The sequence below is a fragment of the Camellia sinensis genome, chromosome 11, assembly GCF_055761805.1.
Source record: "Camellia sinensis isolate YWXY chromosome 11, ASM5576180v1, whole genome shotgun sequence".
Lineage (NCBI taxonomy): Eukaryota > Viridiplantae > Streptophyta > Magnoliopsida > Ericales > Theaceae > Camellia > Camellia sinensis.
In genome coordinates, this window is record NC_138971.1 from 25,761,471 (window position 1) to 25,772,702 (window position 11,232).

An 11,232-nucleotide genomic window follows, 5' to 3' on the forward strand; every position below is an offset into this window, starting at 1 on the left:
TTCCCTAAAAATTCAGTTCATCAAATCCATGAAAGAAGCCGGTGCATTAGTCAACCCAAATGGCATTACAAGGAACTCATAGTGGCCATCACGCGTGCGAAAGGCCGTTTTCTGGATGTCCTCCTCCTGGACTCTCAACTGATGGTACCCCGACCTTAAATCTATCTTCGAAAAGCAACAGGACCCTCTAAGTTGATCAAACAAGTCATCTATTCTGGGTAAAGGGTATTTGTTCTTGACTGTAACTCGATTCATTTTACGGTAGTCGATACACAACCACAATGACCCATCCTTCTTCATCGCAAAAAGAGCCGGTGCTCCCCATGGTGACATACTAGGGCGAATGTGCCCTTGTCTAGAAGCTCTTGGAGTTGAATCTTCAACTCGTGCAACTCCGCGGGTGCAAATCTATATGGCGCCATAGAAATTGGTATCGTTCCAGCCACTAAGTCGATGGTGAACTCACTATCCCAGTGCGGTGGCAAACTAGTAAGGTCCTTGGGAAACACGCCCGAGTATTCACAAACCACTTTTGGCAACTCAACTCGAGTCCTGCCACTCTCACTAACCAAAAGAGTAGCAAGAAGGCCACTAAGTTCGTTCCTACTACAAGGATCGAATACTAGTGACAAGACCCTATCAACCCGGTCTCCTAGAAAGTAAAAACAATCACCACTCAAAGTGCACACTGCGACCCTCCGCCGAAAACAATCAATCACTGCCCGATACAAAGACAACCAATCCATGCCTAGAATGACGTCAAAACTCAACATGTCTAGCAACACAAAAGAAAACAGGAGTCTACGCCCAACAACCTTTATCTCCCAATCATGACAAACCCCGATCTAAGTCAATGATACCCCCAATAGGAGACTTTACTCTGAGTGGAGATGCTAACAGTGTCACCTCTAGCCCCAATGCAGATGCGAATGCAGCAGATATGAAAGAATGAGATGCACCTATATTTATCAACACACTGGCCAAAAAATTACACACAATAAAAATACCTCTCACTACCGAGGATCCTGGCAACTGCTCTAGCGCGGTAATAGCGTACACGTGCCCCTGTGGCCTCTGATCAACCTACTCGTCCCTCGAAGCACAAGCTTGCTGTACAGACTAAGTTGAAGCAACTCCTTGATGAACTCATGAAGTCTGAGCTGAGTGAGCCTGCTAGTGGCTATGAGTCTGCCTCGACCCCGATGCCCCAGATGCGCCTTCCAACTGCGGGCATGCTCTCTTCATATCTCCTGACTGACCGCACTGGTAGTAAGTAGGCCCCTGACGCCTACTCTGAGACTGACTCTAAGTTCGGTTAGGTGGTGGTGGTGGCAACATCTCCTGTCCTCCTCCATTCTGTGTACGAGCAAAGACCTTGTGACCCAGTTGGCCACACTTGAAGCAAGAAAACCCAGTCGGTGCACTCTTTCTCGGGCCCACACTAGGCAAGGGGAAAGTAGATCTACACTGTTAGGGCTAAGACTGGGATGAAAAGGTGCTTCTACTCTTCTTGTTGGGCCTAAAGTCCCCTTGTGACCCTTGGCCCCTAGACCTCAAATTCTGAAGTCTCTCATTTTTGGTCTCCACAATAATTTCCACATGTGCAGCTGCCTCCACGAGGTGATCATAATTCTGAATCATGTTCCCGATAACCTTGAAAAAAATCTTCGTCCTCAGCCTCTGCTCGAACTCAAAGCAACGGCGCTCCTCCGTCGCTACCAATTCCGGTGCAAACCGGGACAAACTAGAAAAGACCGCTTCAAATTCGGCCACGGATATATTTATTTGCTTATGGTCCTTGAATTCCTGCCTCAACCTCTCCCTAGTAGTACGAGGTAAATACTTGTCTTGGAAGGCCACCACAAATGCCTCCCATGATGGTTCTATACGGCCATTGTCATACTTCCACCATTGGCCTGCGTCACCCTTGAGATAATAACTAGCAAGGGTCACCTTCAACTTGTTATCATCGATGTGAAGCATCTCGAAAGTCTTCACGGTTTGTTCAAGCCATTCATCTGCTTTCTTTGGCTCGAGGATGCCATGGAATTCATCTGGCTTGGCCCACAAAAACTCCCTTGTGAGGAAGCTCGCCCTTGTCTTCGCAACATTCTCCCTGGCTTGGGTCTCCGTCCTAAGTATGTTCATGGACTCCCTCAATGCCCCCGTTATCTCCTGGGCTAGAGCCCCCATTGCGACTTGACCGGCTTGCCCCGGCACCTCCGCTTGCCCCATTTGTTCAGCCATGTCAGCTTGGCCTATACCCTCTTCTTGTACTGGGACCTCGTGGACCGGTACCTCATGTACAACCCAGCGACCTCGACCTTGCCTTCCACCCCTACCACCTCGTGTTTGAATCCTTCCCGACATCCTAATTGAGAATCAAAATAAACAATTTAGCACATCATCCCAAATGTGCTCGCAACTTGCCTCACACGTTAAACTATAGCAATTCCATACACCTTATCACACAAATAATTTAATTCACTCCGCATAAGCACTTAGTCACATAAACACATACGAATTATCCTTTAGTGATGAGATTTGTTCCATGAGAAACCAAGAATTCTTAGTAGAATGAGTATTGATCAGGTACCCTTCTAATAAGACCTCAAGGAACCTAATAGGCCCAAACAACATCCCCAAAGTCCAATCCCATACCCACATAGTCACATAAACATGCTATCACACAATCACAAATAAGCAAAACATTTCCTAATCATGCGAAATGAACCCATTGTGGTACAACGACCAATTCCCGCGAGCCCCAACTATTCAAACCCGGTAGCCCTGATACCAAGTTGTAACGCCCCGAAATAATTCAACATGAACTACCCACATTAATGAACATTAACTAAACAATAACAATAATCCTTCCATCTTCACATATTTAATAATTGAGTTTAATACAAAAGTTCCACATGCGGTATACATTCAGCGAAACAAAAGAACACATGAATCTATAGCATGTGAAGCATCTAGTCTCAAAACAATAAAATGCCCTTAAGGGCTTACATCTTCCAAGGCAATAGCCCGGTTACACAAAACGATCTCCCGGACCCATACAAATTTAGCCCCTGGCTTACAAAAATTCCCAACAAAAATAAGAGAGCTATTTACTCTTCACGAAATATCCACGCCCTCAATTCGACGAGATCACCACATCTTTACCTGCACCAAATCCCATAGGGGTGAGCATAAAACCCAGTAGAGAATTCTCACAAAGTATATACAGTTATGCAACCCTCAATAAAAATTCAAATGCTCATGCCATGCCATGCCCTTTTAAAGAAAATTCATTTCATGCACTTCTTGAAGATTTCCATATTTTTTTTTCAACACAAGCTTACAATCGCGACATATTTCAAAACTTCAAATTTCAATCAATAGGGGCGGTAAATATGACACTGGTATTCCCTAGGCTGGTGTCTGCAAGTAGACTCTACAAGTACTACCCAATTGTCATTTTTACCAGTATTAACCGGAAGGCTCGACACCTATGCGCGCGGGTTTCTAGTCTTTCACCATGGATACTCAGGCCAACTTATCAAATTCAACTACACCCCATATCCAGACTTACCACGTATTTGCCCCATTCACATTACCATAGTTCTCATTTTGATAAATATGTTCATTCTTGAAGTAAATGTTTCCATTCAAATTTCACAATGCACAATAGTTAATTGAATGAGTATGCAAGGTAATGAATTCCCATGCCTCATGGCCTTTCTCCGTTTCCAAATGACTCAACAACAATAACAAATATATACATTTCTCATTTCCTCCTTTCAACGTTATTTCACAAAATAAGCATGTGTCTTCAACACACAACATCAGTTTCTCATCTATTTAATCCTTTCAAGGCCACATGTAATGTTTTTCAAACATTAATCTCCAATATTCATATTTCTCACAATCCATAGTGCACAACAATTTTGCCATATTATAACAATCCATATTCACACATTTTGCAAAAATGCTAAAATGACATCTTATTTCTCATAGTAGTGGGATGCAATTTTGCTAAACATTTGATAAAATTTACTCTTATTCATTCTCTTGATGCAAGAATAAAACAAGTTCATGTGCAATTTCATGTTTTCCCCAAAACCCCCAAATTCTAGAGTTCTTCATCCAAGACAAAACTTTTTCCCATTTTCTTAATGAATCCTACCAAAATCATCCATCTTGAGTTTTTATAGAAAAAGCATCCTCGTGGATAAAAAGAAAGTTGTGATTTCGACCCCTCTTTCAAAACTCCCTTTCACTCTCTCTCTTCATTTAGTACAAAATTAAAATCAACACAACAACCTTATGAAAGCTTTAAAATCAACATTTATGAAGCAAAACATATATATATGACTTAAGAAATCCCTACCTCAAGGTCTTGATGATGGACAAAATGAAACCCTATCTTCAATTGAGGATTGTTCAACCCTCACTACACAAAGACGAGCCCTAGCTTGATCTTCAAGATTTAGGGGAAGATGTTGGTGATCTTCACCCAAAATTACAAGGATCAAAGATTTTTAATGTTTGAGGAAGTTTTCTAGAGAGAAGGGGGAGAAAAATAAGGTTTAGAGTAAGAGGGGAATGTGCAAAATGAGGTATACATTTGGACCAAAAAGAGAGGAAAAAACAGAGTTTGGACTGCCCAGTTGGCCGCACCTGTGGCGCCCCTCCCCGCACGTGTGGAGCGCCTCTCCCGTACGTGCGGTCATCACCCCCACACGGGTGGTGCTCCCTTCTCACACCTCACTCCGCTCGTACCTTTTAGGCAGTGTGCAACCTTCTGAAGCCTAACTTTCACCGCACGTGCGGCCCCACTCCCCGCACGTGCGGCCCTCGCCCAGCAACCCAGAATTTTCTGACTCAATCCTCGGGAGCTCAGGACCAAACCCCGCACCCTCTGGAATAACGGGACTTCAACACCGAATCAAAACAACAAAAGGGATTACATTGAGAAGAACCCTTCGAACAATACAAACCCCAAACACTCAACGAGGCTCCAACATAATCTGACACTCCATCAAAATGGGTTAAAGATTAAATGAGAGAAAGAACGTAACTAGAGACATACTCGGTCATCACAACCTCCCCACCATAGGAAATTTCGTCCCCGAAATTTGAACAAACTCCCTAAAAAATAAATAAACTCACCAAACAAGAGTGCTCTAACAACTATAATCATTTTTAACAACATTATCAATTTGCAACGTTTATCTTTCTCTTCACGGTCACTCCATCAAAATAACAATTGCTCAAATGTGATATATGAGATAAAACATCAACACCAAAATATCATTCTTCCATAAGCTCATGCTTAATTTAACAACACACATACAACAACATGTGATCAACAATTCAACATTCTCTTCTTCAATATTAGGGAAACTTTACAATTAAAACAAAACTACTACACATGCTCAAATAACTCCAGATACTTGGAGCGGACCTCTTCCTCCCATTTCCAAGTTGCTTCCTCAATCCCATGGTGTCTCCACAACACCTTCACTAATGGTATGGTCTTACCCCATGACACTTGCTCTCGGGTATCTAGGATTTGAATTGGCCGCTCTTCATAGGAGGCATCCTCATCTACCTCCAAATCAACCCAATCTAGCGCGTGAGAACGGTCAGGCTCATATTTCCTAAGCATTGACACGTGGAACACATGGTGTACTCCCAAAATTTATGGTGGTAAAGCTAACCAGTCTGCTACTTTCCCGATCCTCTCCAATATCTCGAAAGGCCCAATAAACCTCGGTGACAACTTTCCACACTTGCCAAACCTCATTAGTCCCCATCTAGCTGAGATCTTAAGAAACACATGATCACCCACTCCGAAGGATAAAGGTCGTCTCCTCCTATCGGCATAACTTTTCTGTCGTCTTTAAGCCATAGCTAATCTCTTGGGAATGAAGGCAACCTTCTCGGTTGTCTCCCTAACAATCTGTAGATGCGCTCCCGGGAACTCCCCGACATCCGCGCACTGCATCTGCGAGGGCGAGGCGGGGATCTCATTTTGTTCCGAACTACTACAGTTCGGACTCAAATGTCACGGTTCTAAATCTAATCTTACAATGTGCGATGTAAGACCGATAAATCATCAAAGAGTCCAAATCTGGCAAATCGCTTTGGAAAACTGATTTTTATAAAGAAGTGCCAAACATGGACTGCTTTGCCAGATATAGAGTCGCCACCTAAATATTTTATTTTGGGGGAATTTAGGAAACCCTGACTCGTGCCTAAGGCCACGTGTCCGTCATCACCAAAGTTGCCTCAGCTCAGGAACTTGGGTACGGGAGGGGAAGATCATATAATGAGCACCCCCGCTCGCCCGATCAATGATTGACCTGTACTAAACATGATATTTTGTTTTTGAAAACACATGTGTTCTTATTCCGGTTAATTAGCTAGAATTACTATGTGATGCGCACAGCATACAAGTATAGACTAGATCGCCTAATTTGGAACAAAACATTGCATATCCATTTTGCTGAAAACAGTTTGAAGTTTATTACACATAAGTAGGCTAAATCGAGGATTTCAATAAATTATTCCAATTCAAGTAATCCAACCTTCACCCACAGGCATTCAGGCAGTTATAGCAAATAAGCAATTAGCCTCATGGCAAGCATGCTTTCATGGCAGTCAATAACACACATGCAGTATGCTAAAGTGTAAACACTCACAGTGTACTCCAACCCAAAATAAAGAACTAGTTAGAAATCATGCATGATCCTAGTTAATGTTAAGATGTCTAATGCAACACAGGCAACATCTAGCTAAGATAGGCTCGACTATCCTAAGAGTGTCATGTGAAATCCAACTTGATAACATGCTGTTGAATACGTATTCAAGTAAATGTATTTAAATACAATACAGTTAGCATGATGTGCCGAGCCCGGTGCATGCAAGACAGATGAATGTATGCAATGATGCAAGCATAAGGTATGCTAGATGAAACATGCCCTAAAACTAACCATCGTAAGCGGTTAAGTAAAAGGAGAAAGGAATGGGGCTTGGAAGACATGCATCACACACACGCACGCTTATTACAACATTACGCCCTCTCTCGAGAGAGACCGAATAAGAAGTTAACTAGCTAATTTAAGCTAATTAAACTAATTATTACACAACAAATTAATTAACCAATTCTAGTTAACAAATTACTACAAAACAAGTTTAAATAGCTAAACATATTAACTATTAAGGTACAAAACAAAGCGTAAACTAGCTATCTAAGCATAGCAGCTAAGGAAAGCTGTAAATCAGGAGGTTCTTAGAGGGAGAAGAATGCATGCAAGGTCGCTTCGTTCAGAAATCCAATGCGATGCCTCGATTTTCCTCTATTTTCAATTGTCCTCAGAAACTTGCACCAAGCTCCAGAAAGCTGAAACTTCACCTTGGAAGTCCTGTGGGAGGGTGGCCGACCACTTTTGGTCTCTGCAGCCACCTGCCGACCATTTTCTTTGTCGAAAGCTAGAAAAAGTGGTCGGCCAGCTAGTTTTTCTGGCTGGCCGACCGGCCGACCAGTTGTTGCTGTTGAATTCCAGTTTGCTGCAACAGAGAGCAAGAAAGGGCATGGCAATATATTTTGCAAGATATGCGTGCACAACCACCTTCCCTATCATTACATGACCTCAAGGGAGTGTAGTTCTCGACCCTCAGGCCACCAATCGCGCATTTCAATTCGTGATGGCCGAGAGTTAAAGCATGTTAAAACATGGACAAAAGCTTCATGAAGTTAAGCCAAAAGCATGCTAGAATGACATATTAAAACATGATGCATGTTATGCTATTTCAAGGAAATACACTACAAGTGCATGAAGCGTGCAAAGGGTGACCAAACCAAACCGTAACAGAGGTATCACATGGCAAAACAAGCCCAAGAACATGCTGCTATGGAAAGAAAACAAGCTAGAATGACATGCTACTTCAGGAGGCACACAAGACTAGCTTATGAAATTTACACTACAAGTGGATAAGGCATGCAAGGGCCAACTAAACCAACCCAAAACAGATCTACGGCATGTTAAAATAACACCAAAACCCTACTGAGATGGCTCCAGAACAAGCTAGAAAGACATGCTCAAACATGAGACACACAAAGCTAGTTTGTAAGATTCACTCTACAAGTGTATAAGGCATTCATGGTGTGACAAAACCAAGCAAAAATAGTGGTAAGCCTCAGCAAAATAACCACAAATACATTCTAAGAACAAGTCAACACAAGCTTAAAACACATGCTCAAACATGAGGCATATATGGCAAGTATTCAAAATACAAGGAAAGGGGATGACCCTCTCCTATTTGGGACCTTAAAACACCATCCCCACCACTGAAATTCCTCTGGATTTCAGTGGTGAGAAGGCCAAAAAAAGGTGATCCCAAAGCTTAAAAAGAAGGCACAAGAACAAGGCCAAACAAGGCCTAAGAGGGGGTAAACAACCCCAAACATAAAAGTGACCTTAAACAAAGATCTTAAGGAAAAAAAATTAGAACTTTTTGTAGTTAAGAATTAGTCCTAAAACAGCATGCAAAAGGGTCCAAATGCTTAAGCAAGAAAGGGGGTTTTACGGGTTAAAGACTCACCCTTGATGAACTTCTTCAAGGCTGCAACTCCAGCAGGTTTTTCAAGCTCAAACCAACCCAAAAACACCAAAACCAGCTCCTAAGCACCTCAGTAGCAAAAGGATGGTGTTTGAGTGTGTGTTTGTGTTTTAAAGTAAGACAAAATGACACTTTTTAACACAAAACAAGAGCAAAATGAAAAAGTATAGATACAAAACTATATGTCTCACTCAAGGCCTTTTTTTCTAAACCTAGGGGAGGGAGGAGATGGTTCTCCCTTATAGAGAACCAAAAGCAAAGCTTCTTGGAAAAGCTAAGGTTCAAGGCAATCCCTCCATACATGTATGGAGGATAGCTTTAGTGCCCTCCAACTGTGCTAGCTGGAGGAAAATATCTCCAAAATGGTGGCAAAAGCAGTTAACCACTTGAAGTGGTCGGCCAGCTACTTCAAGTGGTTGGCCGACCACCACAAGTGGTCTTCCAAGACAACAAGTGGTCGGCCATGGTGGGAGATAATTAGCACACTGAAAACAAGCCAGGGTGGGGTGGTTGACCAGAAAAGATGGCTCAAAGACCTAGGAGACTAGTTGTCAGATCAGAAAACTGGCCGGCAGGAAGAAAAGTGGTCTCCAAGGAAAAAAACTGGTCTCCCACCCTTGTACCACCTTCCAAACAAGGAAAACAAGGTTTGTACCAAAAACAAACCAAAACGGATGCACGACGAAAGTTCGGGAGGCAAAGCGCGCAGCCGGGAGTCTCGAAAACTAGCTGACAAGCACCAAAACTGGTTCATGACCACAAAAGTGGTCTCCCAAACCACAGTGGCCCTCTAGGACAAGGAAACAAGGTGTGGTTCAAAAACCACACCAAACGGAGAACGTTAAGTGGTCTCGAGATAAGGCACGCGGCCGAACGCTCCGAAAATCATACACTAGTCTCCAAACAGGAAAAGTGATCTACGACCACAAAGAGATGGTCTACAAGACCTCTCCCTCCCTCAGGAAAGGAAAACGAGGCTTGGTCCTCAAACCGAGACAAAACACAGAGAGTTCAGAGGCCTGGAGGCAAGGCTCTCAGCCAAAACTCTAAAACCTCGAAACAAGCACGACACGCACTATCACAGAGCGCTCAATCGATGACGTCTGAGTCTTAAGGTCGGTCAAAAAAGGGATGTCTACAGTTGCCCCTCTTTGACAAAACTCAGAAGTCATAAGTGACAAAAATGAATGTCAAAGCCTAGAGACGACCCATTTTTGACAAGGCCGAAGACTTAGACAAACACGCAAGACAACAAAGAGATGTGCCCACAGGCAGGGGCAAAATGCAAAGGACATGCAAGATGCCGAACATAACTTATGATCATGCAAAGAAAGCTGTAATGAAGCAAATATACACAATAAATGCAACAATTTAAGCCGACAAATACGAACCAAACTACATTACATGCAGAAAGGATGTAAGAGAATTATACAATTCTCGCTACGTCTCACACGGAGTAAATACAGTACCGTCCAGTTCGTCTGGTCACGCCAGCTTCAAATGAACCATACATATAATATGGTGCCTGCAAAAGAAAGAAACTCAATAGGTACAATATAGTTAGAAACATGCATAGCAATGCAAGTGAAAAGTGCATGACAACGCAGGTGAAGGGGTGCATGACAGTGCAACCTAAGTGTGACGCAAAACAATGCAGAAAGGGATGCAAAACAATGCAACCTAAGTGTGACGGATAATAATGCGGTAGGGATACAAAACAATGCGAGCAAAAAGTGCGCGATGACGCAAATAAAGTGTACCCGAAAATATGAAAGAAACATACACAACGATGCGACGAGTGATGTGCATAACAGTGCAAGGAGTAATGTGCATAACAGCACACTTAAAGTGTGCATAACAAATGCAAGAGAGGAAAGTGTGCCTGACAATGCGAGAGAAGTACCACTTCAATAATATGTTCGAAATAAAATGCTGAATAAATACAAGCCTTAACGCGAGCGATTTAACCGGAACCTCCGAGTTACCTCTCGGAGTGGTAACAACGTACTCAAAAAGGATACATCTTGCTCTTGACGAGTAATGACGAGCCACACATCGAACACTTGAATTTGAAGTTCTCACAGGGACATTTTGCGCCAAAAAGTGTACTTTTCTTGTATTTTCCCGAAAGAAAAGAGCTCCAACCACCACCAAAACAAACAGGGAGAACAATGGAGCTCTGAGGATCAACCAAGAGGGTGGCTGACCAGTTATATCAGTTGCCAACCAGTTGTTGCCTACAAAAGTGGTCGGCCGACCAGAAAAATTGGCTGGCCGACCAGTTTACAAAATTCGGGGCAGTTTTGTCTTTTCATGCTCGGTTCTTTAAGTACACCACTCCAAATCAGTTTTTCTTACACCTCCAAGGCCGAAATCAGTTTCTCTTCCTCCCTAGACCATTTTCTCTCTCAAATCTGCACTTTATACGCCTTTTCCAACGCCCCACGCTAAGTTATTTCGCGAAAACTTTCGATTCCCTTCGTTTTAAACCGATTAGAATTTGTTTTCGGAGCTTCTTTCTCAATTTCCACCACATGAGGTATGTTTGTCTCAAAGTTTGGCACCTTTTCCCAGATGTTGACTTTTTCTCTTTCTGAGGGTTGACTTTTGTTGACT

At 42.8% G+C, this 11,232-nt stretch overlaps 1 protein-coding gene across 1 annotated transcript; it reads right to left on the bottom strand.

The window, feature by feature from the left end:
• Positions 1–296: 296 nt before the first annotated feature.
• Positions 297–2,370, bottom strand: LOC114288378 (uncharacterized). Its single transcript, XM_028231881.2, has 3 exons — positions 1,506–2,370; positions 840–959; positions 297–652 (listed from the first exon to the last, which is right to left on the bottom strand). Exons 1-3 carry the CDS (start codon positions 2,368–2,370, stop codon positions 297–299), a joined length of 1,341 nt encoding a protein of 446 aa, XP_028087682.2.
• Positions 2,371–11,232: the final 8,862 nt, after the last annotated feature.